Source organism: Trichoplusia ni, chromosome 4 (assembly GCF_003590095.1).
Source record: "Trichoplusia ni isolate ovarian cell line Hi5 chromosome 4, tn1, whole genome shotgun sequence".
NCBI classification, from domain to species: Eukaryota; Metazoa; Arthropoda; class Insecta; order Lepidoptera; family Noctuidae; genus Trichoplusia; species Trichoplusia ni.
In genome coordinates this window covers 12,038,458-12,059,081 of record NC_039481.1, presented here as the reverse complement: position 1 = coordinate 12,059,081, position 20,624 = coordinate 12,038,458, and the positions used below count along the sequence as shown (strand labels likewise).

General features: G+C 37.6%; 2 protein-coding genes across 2 annotated transcripts; one reads left to right on the top strand and one right to left on the bottom strand.

Moving 5' to 3' along the window:
* Positions 1-3,252: 3,252 nt before the first annotated feature.
* Positions 3,253-15,438, bottom strand: LOC113493034. The gene is made up of 6 exons (XM_026870814.1): positions 15,253-15,438; positions 14,370-14,561; positions 12,360-12,443; positions 6,018-6,171; positions 5,293-5,529; positions 3,253-4,565 (listed from the first exon to the last, which is right to left on the bottom strand). Exons 1-6 carry the CDS (start codon positions 15,322-15,324, stop codon positions 4,435-4,437), a joined length of 870 nt encoding a protein of 289 aa, XP_026726615.1. The 5' UTR covers positions 15,325-15,438; the 3' UTR covers positions 3,253-4,434.
* A 165-nt stretch (positions 15,439-15,603) lies between these two features.
* LOC113493033 (importin subunit alpha-3-like) lies at positions 15,604-20,588 on the top strand. Its single transcript, XM_026870813.1, has 6 exons — positions 15,604-15,893; positions 15,991-16,689; positions 17,387-17,629; positions 19,125-19,397; positions 19,988-20,164; positions 20,271-20,588. Exons 1-6 carry the CDS (start codon positions 15,831-15,833, stop codon positions 20,361-20,363), a joined length of 1,548 nt encoding a protein of 515 aa, XP_026726614.1. The 5' UTR covers positions 15,604-15,830; the 3' UTR covers positions 20,364-20,588.
* The last annotated feature ends 36 nt before the right edge of the window (positions 20,589-20,624 follow it).

Genomic DNA, 20,624 nt, shown 5'->3' with positions numbered 1-20,624 from the left:
CGGGACCGATAAGCCAGAATCTAGTTATTATCCAGCCAAGTCTCTATAGGTGAACGTTAATGATCGCATTATCTAGAGAGATCTCCGATACAATGGCTGTTTATAAACGGGAAAACATCGCCGTATCTCCGCGCCAGTTAAAAGATAATACGCGCGTAGTCTCCTAATAACATTTGCATATCTTAATGCCGGAGGAGCGCGACAGATCGCAACCCTGCCGAACACAGCCTCCTAGCTGAACTGTTCCAATACTAGCTAATATTGACTGGATAAACAATTACAGGCACACAAACTGGAGCCCGTAATCGCAGATTAATTATAATCTATTCATACGAGAAAATGTTTATTAGACAAAAAGCGATCAGCGATGGCGAAAATATGTCGTAGCATTATCTAGTTTCGCCAGTTCAAAATCTACTGCAGTTGCTATTGTATAAGCTATCTAAACTAATCTATTTTTAAGTCTTCCAAAAAATATACTTAAAAATTTAAACAAATTTCTTAATTAAACAGAAACACTTCAGATTCTGTTTCATTTCATTTAAGGTTGAACTAAAAATTGGCAAAGCTAACAAAACATCGACGCTTCTAAACCGCTCACGTTATTGTGTATTGAGAGAATTAATTTTCCAGAAAAACTGCATCGGAAAATTCGCGGAGACATCAAAGGCTGGCCATTCACTCTGCGTACAATTGCTGCGTTCGCAAGCAGGTGAATGGGACGCCGTATGGGGCGCGCTCGTGTTCCTATAAAATTCAAAAATGGAACTATGGAAGAAAGCGCGGTTCGTACATTCTGAGAGTTTTGTCCTGGCACAATGGCGGCGCTCTGTATAGGAATTCGTCGTAGTTTATTACGGAATACATGGCTTGTAAATCTTTTGTTGACACACTTATATATGCTGGATGCTGTTTCGCGATTGTTTGGATATTTTATTGTTCTGTTAGTTACCGGATTTATGCGGAGACGTAAATATTATTGCATTGTTATTTCGTCGACATCTGGGTTACTATGTGTAAGAATATATCATAGATACATTTCATATGATAAACAAAGCGTTTGGGATTAAGAAGTATATTATTTTGTTTAAAGTTAATGCACATATACCATTAGTACCTACTCATTTCAAATTCACTGCGTCATGGTCCAACTTTGTGGTAATAATTAATTTTATACGGTTTGTGTTGTTACGAATCAGTGTTGAGTTTGTTGACATTATGTATAAGCAGTCACGGGAAGTTTCTCAAAACTTCAAATAACACGCACGAACAGACTTAAAACCAGTATTCCTAGATCACACTATATAATACAGTCATGTCGAACGCGCGCCTCGAATCCACGTCGGGCACTATGGGTTTTGCGCGGTGGCCAATGCATACACTCGGCTGTCCGTGCGGACAATGTAATTCAATAATTACTTAGAAAATTAAAATCAGTGAAATAATTGTAAGTAGTTGTGCTTGTCTAGCGTCTCTTACAATGAATAACAACACAGAATATCCGAATAATGTTTAAAACTACACAACTTAAAATATATACATGAAATGACACAATTTTTAAACTTATTTGTTCATAATAATGTTTGTCTGATACATGGAGGAGCTCGTGGCTAAGCTATAACCGCATAAGTGAAACGCTCACAGGTTAAGCTATGCTTGACGCGGTTGGTCCGTAGATGGGTGACCATCTGTGTCATAGCGAGTTCCTCCGTGTATCGGAAGGCACGTTAAATTGTGGGTCCCGGCTGTAATTCCTACATCTTTGATAGTCGTTACAGGTAGTCAGAAGCTTGAAAAAGTCTGACAGCCAGTCTAACCAAGGGGTGTCGTGTTGCCCAGGTAACTGGGTTGAGGAGGTCAGATAGGCAGTCGCTCCTTGTAAAACACAGGTACTCAGCTGAAACCGGTTGGACTGGTAGCCGACCCCAACATAGTTGGGAAAAGGCTAGGCCAATGATGAATAATGTTTGTCTGATCACTCAAATCTCACTCACGGTACTAATGAGCTATAAAAAGTTTAATTAAAAATCAAACTTTTAGCAAATAAAACATCGCCCGCGCACTAAACAAAAGTGACTTTGACATTCTATTTTGTTTGTTTGTGTTTTATTTTTTTCTGGCGCTTCACGTTTATATAGTGCTGGCCAATGAAAATATTTGCAAAAGCTAGGGAAACGAATAAATGAAAGGAAAGTTTGTAAAAATATTAAAACATTTTTAAATTAATCGATAAGATAAATAAAGCTTAATTTATGGGTTAAAAACTGAAACGTATTTGGTAGGCTCCGCCCTTTATCGCCGTACGACTGTTACCAGGCCAAGTTTCTAAGAAAACTTTATAGCTTATAATAGCAGCTTAATTTTTTACAGATAATGTACTTATTTTTGTGTGGCCACTATAAATCGAGGTTAAGCAACTGTTATTACTAACATAAATTAGATGGCTAACATTTTACCTCGAAAATCTGTTGCAATAGCGTCTTATGAACATTTCATGACCTCAACAAGAAATACTTAAAACAACGCCATCCTTGATATGTAACTGAAATTCAATGAGAGTCTTGCAGAACGACGTGTACCCTGCATATAGTAAAGAATAGATGAGGTGTTCTGTTACAAAATCTAACTGATACAGGAACTCCGGAGAAGTAAGAACCAGTCGACCAGTTCGAGGTGATAGGACACTTGAGAGTTAGGGGTACCCGAATCACCTCCATGTATGTTCAACGATGTTTTAAGCGCACTCCGACACACTGGCATTAAGACATCAGCTCACATTGCCCAAATGTTTAGTTAAAAAAAATGCGAAAGATCTTTTATCACGAGACATTTTTAACATATACAATATAGGTACTCATTTTTGATCAAGTTGAGCACGTCGACATTCCAGTAGAACTTCTGAAAGAATTGGCATAGCAAAAATTTGGATTAACTAAAGCATCTTCTCGATCTAATTTATACCAATGGACTGTTTGAAATCAACTTTCGTAACACTCCCAAAAACTAACATGAAAAACACGAGTCTTTGTGTCATTGATCTCTAAAAAAACCATAAGGATTCATCCGGTACACGCTACTTAGGGAACTTCAATTACTGCGTATATGAAGAAGCATATTCAATTTAATTTAGTTGGCACTTTTGGTATGTCGATCTCCGTTCTGCCAATGACCAAAGACGACAAGTCTTCAGAATAGCACCCCTGTTTAAAACATATTCAACCACGATATGCAGGATACAAAATGAAACACCAATGACATTAAACATTTTATTCCGTCAGAAATCACTTGTGATACAGCCTACTGAATATCATATACTTGTACTTTCAGCTCTATCGCTTACTGCCCTGTACACAATATCAGACATATTGGCCAGACATACAAAAATTTGCTTGTCCACAAGAATCATTAAAGAAACCGAACTTTGAGTTGCAACAAATGAAAAACAACATTTATTTTTAACTTAAAATTAAAGTCATCATGAGATCCTATTTGTAACGTAAAATGTATTTTAGCCTGTGCTTGGTGCACGATTCGCGTGCTTTAGATTATTCCCTTAAAGACCTACCATCCTAAATTAAATATTTTTTAAATGCATATACGATGGCACTGACCAAATAACTTATTATAACTAAACTAGGTACAATATTACGTTAATATCGACTAAAGTAATCAGTGTTAGAGAATCGACTAAATTGAACAACATTCTAAATAAATCTATTTAGTTACTGATTATAAATGTAGAGTATCATGTACTATATTTAAAGTAGGACTAACACTAATCTCACTTGGATGTGGATATAGGAGTCAGCTTCTGCGGCCATCGGACATAAACTAACACTGACAACTGACAACATTTACAAATGTTTTCATTGCAATTCAAAAAATGTTTTAATGCTGTATTAATCGAAAAACAATTAAGCTGCTGAATCAGATGTATCAATAATAATTTGTTTTTAAGTAACCAATTAAATATTTCTCCTTACTATAACCAATCCAATACACAACCATGCCTTCCTTAGTGTGCGCGTATTTTTCATAAAATTTATATTACAATCAGTTCAAAAACTAGTTTGAACTTTTGTTGTAACGATGTTAAAATTTGTACTACAACTAAAAACTAAATTAAAACATTACATCACAGAACTGAAACAATACCTGGATGTCAGTAGTCGATCTATTGTATAAATCAACTAAAATCATCCCCATCACTATCATATTGGATCCTACATCCACACCGGTACATCTCTAGCACAGATTAGTGAGCAATTAACAAATGAAGTGCTTTTGTGAGTAAATATTGTCCAGTCACTAATGACTAAACAGAAGATTTAGTGATGCTACTATGACTGGCCCTGTAAACGACAATACCTCTAATTAGTGTCGAGAATTAGCACTCATTTAGTCAAATTGTTCCCTAATATGTGATACTAGTGTTTAAGCATTTTGCTTGTTGTTCTGCTCGTACTCGAGCAACTCAGCGAGGTTGCTGATCTCTATCTCCTGGATGCGGTTTCCCGCAAAGTGCATGTAGTCGTGCGGCGGAGCGTCCACCGAACGCTTGCGAACTGAAATAGAGTAACAATATATTTTTATATAAACTTAATTTTTGTGTGTTAAAGAATTATCTACTTAATAGAATCGGCATAAGAATTCTGAGTAAAATCTAGATAGAAGCAAGTCAATGTTGGATTCCTGCGTCTGGAAGCGTGCGTTTTAGAAACAAGTACCGCTTTCAGGGGCGACGTAATATATGAATCATCTGTAATATTGGGCTATGAAGTTATAGAAGCAGAAACTGCATCTGTACTTTGCACACAAAGGACGAATCAGAAAAAGAAAGAAGAACACAACAGAAGAACCCTAGAAATACGGTGCACCTTTTTTTTCGGATGGGAAATCATGAAATGACACCCTCCACTTTGGCTTGCGCGGTAGAGTGTCAGACTCCTACTGCTGATTAAAACCGAATGTTATTTTCTTTGCTCTTCGTGTACTGGGGCCACGGTAACTCCTTCGGACAATTCCGATGCCCCGGCATGCGACAGGCATCTGCTCTAACAGGCTCCATATCTCTTGTAAAAGGGCTACCGCTCGCTACGATCGAAAGGGTCACACGGCCAGGCTAGCTCACCAGCTACCATCACTCGCTGCTTCGTGTCATCCCGTGGCCGCCGCCGCCCGGAGCGTCTCGTCGGTGCGCATGCATGTCTGAGTGAGCCGTTTCGATCGTTTTGTTCGTAGTTTGGTACAGACTACAGTTACTCCGGTGATAGAGGACATCACGATGCTTACTGGCAACAGCGCTGTCCTTCTGCAGCCGGTACACGGGCTTGCCCTGGCAGGCCCGCAGCGCGCGCAGGCCGCCGCCGGGCGCGGGCGCGGCGGGCGGCAGCGCGGCCCGCAGCTGGCTGCGCACGCGCGACACGTCGAACTGCTCGCCGCGCTGCAGCCCGAACACGAACAGCTCGGGGGCCAGCACCAGCGCCGGGTCCAGCTCCATCGTGAAGCAGCGCGCCGAGTCCACGATGCCTGCACAGACACGACGCTATATTTATATCATTATGCACCAACAATACACCTAAACAAACAAAAATGGGCTGAATTTTAGAATGTCATCAGCCTAGAGAAATCTCACCACTGAACACGATCATCTCTCCATATAGGTAAGAAAATCAAAAATTGAAAAACTTATTCATCAGTAACACCATCATAAACTATTTTATATCCAGTAAGCCGCAAAAGGTATTGGTAAAAATATCATTCTTATTGATAAAAACGGCAAAAACCGGCCTTACAATCGTAATTCATTAATCATAAAGCGACACAGAAAATGGATAAATAGATGGGTAAGTAAGAACTAGTCTACTACTACTGTGGTCAAAATTAATATGAAACTTTTGAAATATACTACGGCTTTGAAATTTGGCATAAATAATGTTTTTTTTTTAAATAATTCAATATGTGAATAGAGGTATTTTGATTTTAAGGAAGAGCAATCCTGGCTTTTTTAAAATTACCAGTAATATTAGATTCGAAGTCATGGATGAAGCTGACGGGATGGCCGTTGTTGAACACGGAGATCTTCTCGACGGAGTCGTCGATGTCGATGTCCAGCACCTCCCGCAGCAGGTCCATCAGGTGCTCAGGGTCCTCGTCTAGAAGACTCACTACCTGGAAAAGTAAGATGATTCATCAATTAATGTCGGTCACTGTAAAGAAATAGCATATGGTCATGACGTTTTTTTATAATAGCTCATAAGTAAAGTAGATATGAGCTATAATAATAGTCGAATATTAAAACAACAGAAGAAAGATTTATCGATACTTAATTCAAAGGTAAGAAAAAAAAATAACGCACTTTGGCTGCACGGATAGCCAAGTGGTTTAGGTCACCACGCCAAAAAAACTGAGCGCTACATGTCGCGGGATTGATCCCGCGTAGGACAAGCATTTTGTGTGATCGACGAATGCTTCTGCTTCTGGGAGTGTATAAATTCCAGGGTCCAGGTGAACGAATAATAACACCACACTCACTATTAACGAATATATTATAATGGTATTATATATAATAGTACTGACGATTCACAAAAAAATAAAAATTTACAAAAATATATATAGTTTTACATGTAACGAAACCATAGCGCGATCTAATTCGATCCCAACGCCATCTATGGAGGCTTGGGTCAAACCTTTTTACAATGAATGTTGAAATATATTTAAAAATGCAATTGATCGCGCTACGGCTTCGTATACAACGTTGAACATACCGCCCACCAAGGACATATTGCTAAATGTCCTTCTACACCGCCCACCGTGCTCAATAAATTTTAATTGAAGCTGATGTAGAATAACTAACAAACAAACAAATTATATTTCCATATAAACAACAAAAAAAAAAAAGTTTTACTCAAACTTCCAATTCCTTGACAGCAAATAAACTTAATCAATGCTAAGTAAAATAACTAAAAATGGCACTTAATGACATTTATCAGTGCTTATAACTAAACTACTACCGGCAAAATGCATAGTTTAGATGTAGGTCTCTTCATGGTTGCTGATTGAGTACGGATTGTGACTACACGAGTAATACCGTCTGTCCCAGGATGTTTTTGATCAATCCTACCTAACAACCACTTTCCTGGAGGCATATTATCCTCCTTTACTAATACTGTACTACTCAAAGAGGGTTCCGGAGTTTTGTAAGACCATCGCTGTAAAAATTGGTGAAGATAGTCGTGCGACCACCTTCTCCAGAAGTCCTGTATTATCTTCGGACGTAGCTGCCGCTTGGTAACATTTATTGTGTAATTATGGTAAGTCAACCATTCATATAATAACTTATGTGGAATTGCTTGATCCCATTCCTTTCCTGCTAGCCACAATTTTTGAATAAATATCTTAGCTTGAACGATACTAGGTGCTAACCAACCTAAGGGTTCAAACAATTTTGAAATCTCTGAAATAACCTTTCTTTTTGTTACAGGTGCTGCCAGCGATCGAAGATCCACAGTGTACTGGAAGACATCTTCGTTCCAGTTCCAGATAAGTCCCAATCTTTTTGTAGTATTATCTATTGGTATCTTTAATACCTCTGTAGTTCCTTTTCCATCCACAGTTCCATTTAATAGCCTTTGACTGTTACTCTTCCGTTTTTGTAATGGAAAACCACAGTTTATTAATATTTCTTTTAGTTTCTCGTATATTTTGAAACAGTCTTCTATATTTTCAGCTCCTGTCATTACATCCTCCATGTAGAAGTCTTCTAAAATTATCTTAGACATTCCAGGTTCAGCACAACATTCATCGTAAGAAAGCTGTTGAAGACCCCGTATAGCCAGAAATGAAGTCGACGCAGTAAAGAAGGTAACAGTTTTCAATTGATATTTATTAATTTCTTTTTCAGGATCATCGCGCCAGAGAATACCTTGTAGTATTGTATCATTCTTGTGTCCCAGAACTTGACGATACATTTTCACAATGTCTGCTACAAACCTTATGTGATGTGTTCTCCATCGTATAATTGTATGGCGGAGATCTGCCTGCAAGGTAGGGCCTACTAACATGTTGTCATTCAGTGACATTCCCTTCGATCCTTTGCAGGAAGCATCGAATACGACGCGAACCTTTGATGTTTCTTTATCCTCCCGGACAACGGCGTGGTGATTCAACTGTAAATACTCTTTTATTACTTTCCCATATTCTTCTTTAAGTTTATCGTTTTTCTTAAATTTTACTTCCAACCCTTTGAATCTTTTTTCAGCAATGCTCCTGGTCTCACCTACCGCACAAATCGGGTCCACATTACGCAATGGTAGTCTTACAATGTATCTGCCATTACTGTCGCGTTCCGTCGTAGCTGCAAATAACTTCACGCATTTATTTTCTTCCTCCGTAAGCATTTTCTTTCTAGGAGGTTCTGCTTCCAGTTCATATATTTTTTTAAGCATGTCATCTTCTACAAGACTTGAATGCATAACGGTAATGTGTGATGAATTTATTGTCTGGTCGACGTCAAAGGTACCTGACAATATCCACCCTAATTTAGTATTCTGAGCTAATAATGACCCAGTTATATTCTTTTTAATACCCTCCTGGATGACCTGGCTGTAGACTTCAGCACCTAATAAAACATCAATTTTATTAGGCCTGTAATATTCTGGATCAGCCAAGTCATCATCAGTCAAATCTACCCATTCTACCCTGGCTACCTTTGCAGCTGGGAGAACAGTTGAGACCGACTTCAGGACGAATGCATTAACCCTAATGACGACACTGGGGTCTATTCTAGACCTCAATGTGAGAGTCACACTGGACTTGGCCGTAGCACTCTTGTCCCCACCTACACCTATCACAACTTGCTTTGAAGGTGTTTTATCTAATCCCAAATACTGGACTGTAGATTCTGTCACAAACGAACCTTGTGATCCTTGATCGAGTAAAGCCCTAACAACCCTATATGAACCGTCTTTCGACTCCGCTTTGATCAAAGCGGTAGTTAATAAAACCGTTTTACGGCTAGTCCCTGTCGAAAGACACGATACCATTGGCTTGCTCGATCCCTCCGCTTGAGCGGTCACTACAGTATTACAATTTTTAATCTCATCCTTCGCTGACGTTGAAGCGACTGATGATAATTCCTCGTGAATCGTACTCCCATCTTCACCAATATTGGACCCAGATGCACCGCTTGGGTGAAGCAAAGAATGGTGGCGGTGTCTACACACCTGGCACTTAAGAGTGTTTTTACAATTTTTGCAGAGTGGTTGTTGAGTAAACAAACGAAACACAAGTTATTTTCTAGCGCAAACATACGTCGCGCTTCATTCGATTCTTTACGAAAGTTCGGACAATAATTAATCTTATGATCAGCTGAGCAAAATGTACATGATAACAGGCCTTTTTCTTTTAGTAAATGAAATGAATGCGTCCCTTTTGGTTGTGGATGTCTTGGCTGTTTATTATTCTCAATATATTCCTTGTCTAACTGTTCCAAACCCCTAAAGCGACTATACAAATATTGTGAAAATTCTTCAAAGGTTGGTAGCTCGTCACTTGAGTCCGAGGCCACCTTCAATTCCCACGCCCTTCTAGTCTCCTTATCTAATTTTGAACTAATTATATGAATAACAATCAGATCCCATGAAGACACATCCACACCTAGATTTTTTATTGCCTCTAAACAGTCTGACGTAGTACTTATTATTTTTTTTATTTCATAAGCAGATTCCGACACTAAATTCTTTTGGCTAAGCATACGTTTTAAAATGCCATTGGCTAAAAACCGTTTATTATTGTACATATCGTCCAACTTTTTCCAGGCAATTTCATAACAATCAGATGACATTTTAATATTTCGCAATAGCTGCTCAGCCTCTCCTGTCAGATGTCCTCGAAGATAATAAAACCTTTGGGGCATCATCTAGGGCCTTGTTTTCATGTACAAGCCCTAAAAACAAGTCCCTAAAAGTCTGCCACTCCGTATATTTCCCAGAGAACATCGGGATTTTTATTTCAGGCAACTTAAATCGTGTACCTGAATTTCCACTTGATACCACAACACTTTGGTTATTCGAACTTAATTTAGTTAACATCTCTTTTAATTCAGTCTTATAATCTACATACAACTCTTCTACATCGTCATATATTGCATTCTTGTGGTAGTTCGAACTATACAAATCTGATCTTTTGACTTGACTTATAATTTTAGTATGAGTGTCCGAGAATAATCTCCATTGTTGCTCTAAGTTATCAAGCCTAGTCTCTACATAAGCAACTGATAATCGCTCTTTTGGCGATTTCTTAAAATTAGACTTAGCTTTTAACATTATAGCTCTAATGTCTTCTTGCAGATCGCTAAATGCTTCCATTTTATTAAGTAAAAAATGTAAACAATTATTTGAAATACAAGAAACAAATTAAAATTATTTTGAAATTTTACAAGTCTTAGAATTCAGACCGAAATCGGGCATAAGTTCCCCGTCGAACTACTTCTAACTTAAAACTATTACAAGTCCTAAATTACTGTTAACTGCGATATTACAAGTTCAAAATTTCCAAGTTACAATTTTCTATTTATTGTTGACTTCTTCTTCGCGATATTGAATAATTTAAAGTACTCACGGCTTTACTTCAAACCAATATTATTCACTATCACAATACACCACCATATAAGTGGCGCCCCCTGCCGGCACCGCGCCCGCTGCTTGTTGCACTGCCACTGCACCTCCCTTGCGCCTTCCTCCGGCTGCTGCTGCTCACGAGTCGGCTGCACCACGCCTGACTCCCGGCTGCTGCACCGGTTCCACCTTCAGCTCCTGGGCCCTCTCTCCTGGGGTCCACTGAAGAGGCTGCTCTGGACAGCAATCCACTGTCCAGTAATGACGCTAGGGGTGGTAGTCTCTTCCACCACCGGAGACTACCAAAAACACTCGCGACCAATCCAACGCGAAGGACCATGTATAAATTCCAGGGTCCAGGTGAACGAATAATAACACCACACTCACTATTAACGAACTTATAATGACATATAGTAATAGTACTGACGATTCACAAAAAAATAAAAATTTACAAAAATACATATAGTTTTACATGTAACGAAACCATAGCGCGATCTAATTCGATCCCAACGCCATCTATGGAGGCTTGGGTCAAACCTTTTTACAATGAATGTTGAAATATATTTAAAAATGCAATTGATCGCGCTACGGCTTCGTATACAACGTTGAACAGGGAGCATTTGTGCATGTGACTTGAATGACTGTGAACACCCCCGCGACACAAGGATTAAAATCCCACTATTGTGTCTATTTTAAACTAAAGGTCTTCAGCTGGCTTCTTTTTTATGACCAAGTAATTGTAAAACCGAATTAAATGTTTTATAGAGGAAGTTTTATGGCTACTTTTTTAATCCTGCTTGCTTCATGTCGCCATAATATTTCATCGTATAATTATGAATGCAAAATTTTACCTTAACCCGGTAACCAGTAGGTTTGTTAAAAAACTGCTAATTGCGTATTTTAATTTAAGAGAGCAAAGATCTTCGTAAAATTTAACATTACAACAATTTTTTGAATTATCTTCCTTGCACCTAATTGCTGTTATAATATACTACGCAATTCCTTCATAAAAACAACGATATACTTTGTCAAGCCCTGCCATGTGCACCACATGTTGAAATTATCTCACGTTGCGTATGTAAGTAGTTAGGTACCTATCTACCGTGAGTCCAATGTCATTCTCATGTGAGGGCCGATAATATACTTGGTATGTATGCCACATAGGGTCAAACGAGGTCAGTATTACGGGAGTCATTAATGAAAAATAATGCTAGTAGTGATCTGTTCTCTCGAGACAGGCAACCTGTATAACGGCTATTTATATATTTTTCTTGAATATACCTGGGTAACTAGAGGCATCTTAAATTCTATTTGGAAATACTTAGAAAGATACATTTATTCATCATCAGGCTGGCCTTTTTCCAACTATGTTGGGGCTGGCCTATCTGACTACCTCAACCCAGTTACCTGGGCAACACAGTATCCAGTATCCCTTAGTAAGACTCGTTGACTTTCGAGCTTCAAACTACCCGTTGACATGGATGGTCACCCAACCACGGACCTACCTCATTAAGCGTAGCCAACCTGTAATCCACCAACTTGTGCAGTTGTAGCTGGCTCCTCTGGTAGATACCGTAAATACATTTATAACTGTAAATATAATTATCAATCCACACACATTTTATTGATAAGCACTTTCCTCACGATTCTGCTCAGACGTAACGCTCAGTGTTCACCTGCTGGTTGGAATAGGAAGAAAAATATCCTTGTGACAGAGCATGCACAGATATAAAACTACCCTACCTGTACTTCGGGTTCCGCATGCTTTATGATGGGTGTGGTCTTCCAGGTGAGAGACATCTTACGCGTATCCATCATCGGCAAGTCCTGAAACACAAAACATTATGCTCAAAGCAAGCATTCCTGGGAAATTTGTCATTTACTGTGAGCGTAAGTTATTTCCCCTTGAATAATAAAATCGTACAAAGATAGTATGGTAAGAATGGTTCTTCGATTAATGGTAATACGAAAGTACTTTTTATCGATACCACTTATACTTCACCTATACTGCCGAAAAACGCTTCAAAGAATGAATAGTTGACCAAAACCACGCCTAGTCGGTGTAAGTACGTACGTATGTAAGTACTCACTGATTAACTTTATCTATCAAACTTTAGGTTCTCATAGAACATAGTTTTTTTAACTGATCTCATCTAAGAAACCTATCGTACAGTTTACAAAATGTCAATTACCATGGAGCAATATTATTTTAAGTACAATAGATCATCAGAAATTGCATGCGAATAACAGAGCTCCCATGTTATATCCAATTAAGGTGAATCGACTTTATAGAAGGTCGGAGTCAACGGGGCAGTTCAATCAAATGATTTATGAATAAAAGGCAACGTTACTCGGAACAGCAATGAATACGGTCGCTTGTGCGATTGTGTTACATAGGTATCGAGCGACAGACGTTGCGAAGGACTGTTCGACATCCGGTGTCTGTTTATTTGTTAGGAGCGATGTTTTATAAACGTATTGCCAACTCCATCTGACTACAGAACAGAAAAAAGAACATGTTTTAGAATTATTTGAACTGATTCCAAAGTATACTTAGATTATTTGGTTTGCTATTTGGGTTATTTATTTTGCTTTTTCTATACATAATGATTTACGTTACTCGTATTGATAACCAAATTTATGTTTTTTTCCTTAATTTGATAAATTAAAACGGGTGGGTTTTAATTTATTAAATCATTACTTTAACCATTTTTATACTTATCAAATATCGCCACGGCAAAAAATATTTTTTTTTAACCCTTTACACCAGAATCCCTAAAACACGTAAAAACGACCACATAGCACTGAATCTATAAAGTGCCTACTGATTATCCTATTATTAAGTGTTTTGCATAAGTAACTGTGTATTACTCAACGACCTAGATAAGCCTTCAATATGACTTGTTAGCTTACTTCAACACCGATCGATAGACTTCTGCTGGTTCACTACCAGCGGCTATAGTAACAAATAACAATCAATACATTGAAATACCTACTGCAATACATTTTTAATAGGATTGTCGTAATGAAAACCTGGGAAATAGAAAGGCAATGAAACGAGTTGTAGAGCATCGTAAAACGCAATGCCATTATTTTCAAAAAAACATTTAATTTGTAAACAACAAATATAGTTTATTTAATGCAAACACGTGAACACTGTCAACTCAAAACAGATGTTTCATCAAAACTAGTTTGTGTGGCGTAAGTAATCCGTCTTGACTGGTCATTCGGTTCATACGGTACCTTTGAATACTTGAATCATTGAAGCAAAATTGGTACTTATCAGAAGACCGCCGCAAACGGAAATCTGTCATTTCTGCTCAACTACTGCTTCTAGAATGTCGCCGAGTCTCGGTCGGGTATACAGTATACTTGATGTTTATCGATCTTTGCATATAGCTATCCATGAAATACACGTTATAGCTTTGAGTAACAATATCGTCAGTTACATCCATGATCCTGGTAGATCTCATGGTTAAAGTAGGTAATGAAGAAATTGTTGATATTGAAATATGCGATACAAACGGATGATCCCGTGTACGTAAGTAGTAAAATAACAGACCGCCAGTAATCAGGCTACCGAGCAGAAAGGAATTGGTAAATGAGCTATATATTACACGAAACTGATTTTTATCTACATTATCTGTTGATTTAAATTATGTTTTATTAAATGGCAGATAAAGTATTCATACTTCCCATCTATCAAAGTTGTCTAATAGGCGAATTCAGATGCTGAGAAGAAGCGTTACATACCCTAGAGAGAGGAATGGAGCAGAATCCCTGATAGTGGTTGCGCTGCGAGACGTCAGAGGCCACTTGATCGTATATCTGAAGGGCGGTGATGACGCCCATCAGCACGAGCAGGAACACCGTGACCCCCATGCACAGGATGGCAGCCACCCCGTGCCTCTTGCCAGCACCAGTGCTGTGCATCTCGATGATTTCCTAATAAAAACACGCCATTCGTAAAAACTCAGAGTTTCTGTATCTTATACAAATTCGATTATTTGTTTTTAATTTGTTTGTAAATACGCAAGATCTCCGCTAATGTATCGAAGTTTTAAGAAATTGAAGTTTTTTTATTAAAATTGATTCGTAGGAGGTATTACCTATTAATGTGTAGGAGTGTGAACTCTAAGCTACTTTTTATGGTACGGGGGTGAAGCCATAAGCGATAATTTGTTTATAAATATTTTTTTACCATTAATGTAAACAATTGTTCGAAATAGGTAGGCAAGTACTTATTTTTGGGTCTGCGTAGCGTAATATTAGAGAAATCCGCAAAGGTAACTAGGTTGTTTACAACAAATTATCATATTTAAATTGATAAATAATCAATCAGAAGACCTACAGCATAGTAAGATATATTATGCACAATAGATTCCTTCGTTCTATGTATTTTTAGCTACCAGGCAAAAGTGCGATTTACTAAAAATCAATACCTAGTTCATAGCTGCAATCTTGATTTGTGTCGCATAACTAGTGCCGCATTATAGACATTTAACTTTCGTTTGCAAAAATGCCACTCTCAGTCATGAAAAAGGCAGCTACAAGTTAAATATAATCTTATTTTTCTAAACATTAAAAATAACGTAAATACTATTTTACACATAAAAGAAAATAATGTAATACGTACTTCATCGCAGTGGCTTTCATCTATCAACGGGATTTTCTTTATTGTGAGGCTAGGTTTTGTTAACACAGTCATTGTGGCAAGCTAATACGCTCGAGGAGATGTAACGAATTGTTGTTTTACAAATTCACCGACATAAACTGCTGTTTTGACTGCGACAAATGCGGAAGTGCGTAAAACGAGTAAAATTCATCAATCAATAAGTTTTTAGAAGTTACCAGCTATCAAAAACTAAAATTTTATTTTAGTGGCAACACTACGTAATTGTCAATTCGTAGTCGAGTCGAGTGGTGTAATTTGATTTCATTCATTGCGTAAAATATTTATGTTTGCAACATCGCGTTGTAACTTGTCTATAGTTATTAGTCCAACCGAAAAAAAAGAAAGAAAGAAATTTGAGGAGGAAACGGACGATTTCGTGTTGTAGAATATTCTGTGTAAAAAGAGGTTATTGAATCAGCTACGCCTATTGTGTGGTTAAAACATGTTTGATTAGTTTTCTTCGTCATTATTTTAAGTTGATTCTTTGTTTCATTGTGTAATTACCACGTTTGTAACGAGACTGTGAGCACAAAAATAAAATGGCGACTGATCAAGTGAAGAACCGCATGCATGTTTTCAAGAACACTGGCAAAGATGTCGACGTAAGTATAAAAACATAGTATAATTGCTTTTATTTATATAAAATTTTCAAAAAACGGTTTTAATGGTAGAATGACATATTTTCGCGGTGATTTTTAGGAAATGCGCAGGCGAAGAAATGAAGTAACAGTAGAATTGAGAAAAAATAAAAGAGAAGAAACACTACAAAAACGCCGTAATGTGCCTGTCAGCTACTCGACCGACGAGGATGAAATTGAAAGGACCTTGGCGTCCACGGACCTCAAGGAGCTGGTGATGAACGCAGCGAATGGCGAGAACCCTGAAGTGCAGCTAGCGGCCGTGCAGCAGTGCAGGAAGCTGCTCTCCTCGGACAAGAACCCGCCCATCGACGAGCTCATCGCCACCGGCATCCTTCCCATACTGGTGCACTGTCTCTCGAGGGCCGATAATCCTACACTTCAATTTGAAACTGCTTGGGCTATTACAAATATCGCATCAGGCACATCGGCACAGACCAACAAAGTCGTGCATGCCGGTGCCGTTCCCGTCTTCCTTCAACTTCTCATGTCTCCTCATGAAAATGTTTGTGAGCAAGCTGTCTGGGCTCTAGGTAACATCATTGGAGATGGCCCAGTGCTCCGAGACTATGTCATTGAGCTTGGTGTGGTAAAGCCACTGTTGAGCTTTATCAAGCCTGAGATCCCCATCTCCTTCCTCCGTAATGTCACTTGGGTTATTGTGAACCTGTGCAGGAGTAAGGATCCACCTCCACCAGTCAAGACTATTCAAGAAATTCTTCCAGCACTCAATGCCCTTATAACACACAATGACACTAATGTAAGTAACTCCTGAACATTCATTATTATTTCTTAGACATGTCAATAATTTTATTGTTGTGTCACTATCAGGTCATTGATCTGTAAATTTTTAAAAATGCCATGATCTAATTTACAGTAGTGAGTACATTGGTATGCCTGTACCTAATGGCTATGTTGTATTAAAATTTTACTAGGTATGTCATATTTAAAATAACAATAATCAAGGATTGATGCCATGTCATAATGAGTCAGCCAATTAGTTACTTCATCTAATTCAATAAGTCATTTATAAATACTGGTCTTTTTTAATATGGATGTATATCAAGTTATGGCTCTTTGTAGTTTGATAAAAACTTCAAGCTAACTGTCATGTTATTGTTGATGTAGAATTGTTTATCTTTTTTGTTTCAAATTGATAAAGAAAGTAGGCAGTCTAGAAAAAATACTTCTAGGTCACCCTATGTCATAGCCCCTAATAAATTCCACAAGTTTATGCTTTCTTTGTGGTATTGATAAATCACAGCTTTTTTGTCTAATAATGATTTATCTTCTTAAATTGTATTAATAAATTACATCATTAAATCCCTTGTAAAATAACTAACTATATATCTCACTTTATGTTCAAAGCATTACAAACTAAATCTAGAACCATGTAGGGAATATCATATCATGTGGTTTTATGACATATAAACATTTGTATTAATGTAATGTTTCAGATCATAGTAGACACAGTTTGGGCAACCAGCTATTTAACAGATGGCGGCAATGAGCAAATTCAAATGGTCATAGAATCCGGTATAGTACCTAAGCTGATCCCGTTGCTGTCACACAAAGAGGTGAAGGTTCAGACAGCAGCCTTGAGAGCAGTTGGCAACATTGTGACCGGAACAGATGAGCAAACACAAGTTGTTCTTAATTGTGATGCTCTCTCACACTTGCCTGCCTTACTCTCACATCAGGTAAACTTTTACCATTCTAATACTTTTAAAATAACATCATATTCTTAATTTATACCTTACAATGATGGCATTGTTTGGAGTGGGACTAACACTGTCTGTAGTAGAATGGGCAATGCTTCAGTGCAATGCATCAATAAATAGCTTCAGATAAATTGAAACTTCAGAGATTTAGGTGAAACACTAGTATATTAATAGGGAACATGCGTCAAAACAAATGTGCTAGTCTAATGTAGTACACTGGATAGTGTGAAGGTCTATATTTGTCTGGTACTCCGCCAAGATAAGACTAAGAAATATGTAGTAGACATAGTATGTTCTCAGTACATTGACATGATTAGTGTATTGGTCAATGACTGATAGCAAGTATCATCATTGATCAACCCTGAGTTTTGTTTATTAGCTTTCATTATATCTTTGTTTGACTTGTAATTATAATTTTCTATTTTTGACTTTGATCTGTATACTTCATTTAAAAGTCTGCTTGAGAAACACTATCATATTTTACTCTTAATTCATTGTTTACAAAACAGACAAACTTACATTCATATAGTAGGGTATCGGAAAGATTAAATTCTGAAAACACTTACTGAAGAGAACCTTATTATGAATTCCACATTGTTTTTAGATTACTCCTAACAGTGATCAGATGTTGATTGATAGTAAATGATTCAGTACCTACCTTAGCTGCTTGACATATCTTATGCATTGTGTGATACATAATCTGTGACCAATTGTTATAATTAAACTCATCTCATCATCAATAAAAATAACCAAGTAATGTAAAGAAAATCACCATGTACCATATTAGTCTTAAATTATTGTATTCTGTTATAAATTTTATGGCATTTATAAATCTTGACTATTTCTGAATTTTACGACGCCTGCAGAATATAGAAATCGTAAGTCATGATAAGTATTGTTTATTGTAGGTTGTTCTATTTCAATTCAAATTGCGTCTGCCGAAACGGATATGTGTTCATACCGAAACATGATTTACTAATTAATATGCAATCAGTGTAGCAATTGCCTAAGGAACTAAAATACGTATAACGGGTCAGCCGGTATGAGTAATTAATGCTTATTATATTTATATATGCAATCAGTTATGATAATAATTATTGTAAACACGTGCAGTTATATGTCTTATTCATAATTAAGATTGTCATGTATAATCTTTGTAAGTTCATCTTCTCAGGTGCAATACGATACGATTGATTGACGCACTAGCGTGTTTTTCTTTAATGCTTAATAAAAGGTCATGACCTCGTCGGGACTTTGATTGCATGCTTAGCGACAGTGTAATAATCTACTTAAAATCAATTTAACATAAATCTAATAACATCTTTCGATAAAAATAATTTCAGTACCTTGACACGATTAAATTAGGCAGATCATGAAACTTGTGTACTTTGTGTAGCTAAGCAAACAGTCCTGCTGTATTAATTCAATGCCGGAGATGCATTATTAACTTAGACTCTTAATAATTTGCCAACAGAAAGAGAAGATCTGCAAAGAAGCCGTATGGTTCTTATCAAACATCACAGCTGGTAACAAGCAGCAAGTCCAAGCAGTGATTGACGCTGACTTGTTGCCGAAGATCGTGGACAACCTCACGAAGGGCGAGTTCCAGACGCAGAAGGAAGCAGCCTGGGCCGTGTCCAACCTCAGTATCAGCGGGACCAAGGAGCAAGTCGCCGCTCTCATCAACTGTGGAGTTATACCGCCCTTCTGCAAACTTCTCAGCTGCAAGGATACTCAAGTTATTAACGTGAGTATTTACACTATTTATAAACTGTTAAAATTGTACCATTGCTTAAATTTTTCTATCACGTCATCTGACATGATACAAAATCTGTCATTTGACCAAAGATAATAAATTGATTATAAAAAAGGTAAAACTACTTTCTAAAAAGTATAATGCTTTTACTGTTGTCTTAATAAAACTTATTTTGATTCTACATAATCTGTGTTAACAATGCGCACTTTGTTTAGGTACATCAATCGGTTTTATCAATCCCAATTTGCAAATGTACTGTTTCATATTGCATTGAAATACAAACTTGTTTTGTCATATTATGTCCAAACAAGTTTTAGTTATAATGTCAAGCATTATTAAACTTTTTATGATGCTGCTTGATAAATGTCTAAAAGAAATATTGACATGATCTTTGTCCATATGATTATAGTTTAATATAAACATCCTGAAACTCTGTTAACAAGTGGAAGTGTCCAGACCTATTGCATTACAATTAAATTGATTAATGTATTTCTTTAATCAATATTTTAGCATTTTTGTTTGATGGTCTGGTCTCATCAGACTATATTAACATTGAAAAAAAATCTTTACGGTATCTGCAGGTTGTGCTCGATGGTTTAAGCAACATGCTCAAGATGGCCGGCGAGAATGCCGACCAGGTGGCGAACATGATCGAGGAGTGCGGAGGCATCGACAAAATCGAAGCTCTGCAGAGCCACGAGAAAGTAGAGATATACAAAATGGCCTACGATATCATTGAGCAATACTTCGCCGGAGAGGTAAACGTCGTTATAACTTTTTTTTTATTCTTGTCTTAGTTATTTCATGTACAGTTAATTGCATGTAAAGGATATACGTGTATAAATAATGTGTTGTGTCCGGCAGGAGGAGGACGCGTCGCTGGCGCCGGCGGCGGCGGAGTCCGGGTTCACGTTCGAGGCGGGCGGCGCGGCCCCACACGAGGGCTTCCGCTTCTAGGCCTGCGCCCGCTCGCCGACATACAGCTCTATTGTGATGTTTCAAGTTTTTCATCTTTGTTTTTCGATTTCGTATTGTACCGAGTAACGGACTAAGGACACGAAGTGGATAGCTTTAATGTTAAGTGCCGCGTACGCGACGTATGCGTTTAGTGTAATCTGCTTACCGATTTAATTGATGCTTTTGATATAACATAGTATTTATGTTTCGATTTTAACTCCGACACGATGATATAGTTGCAGACTCAGATTTTTGGGACCG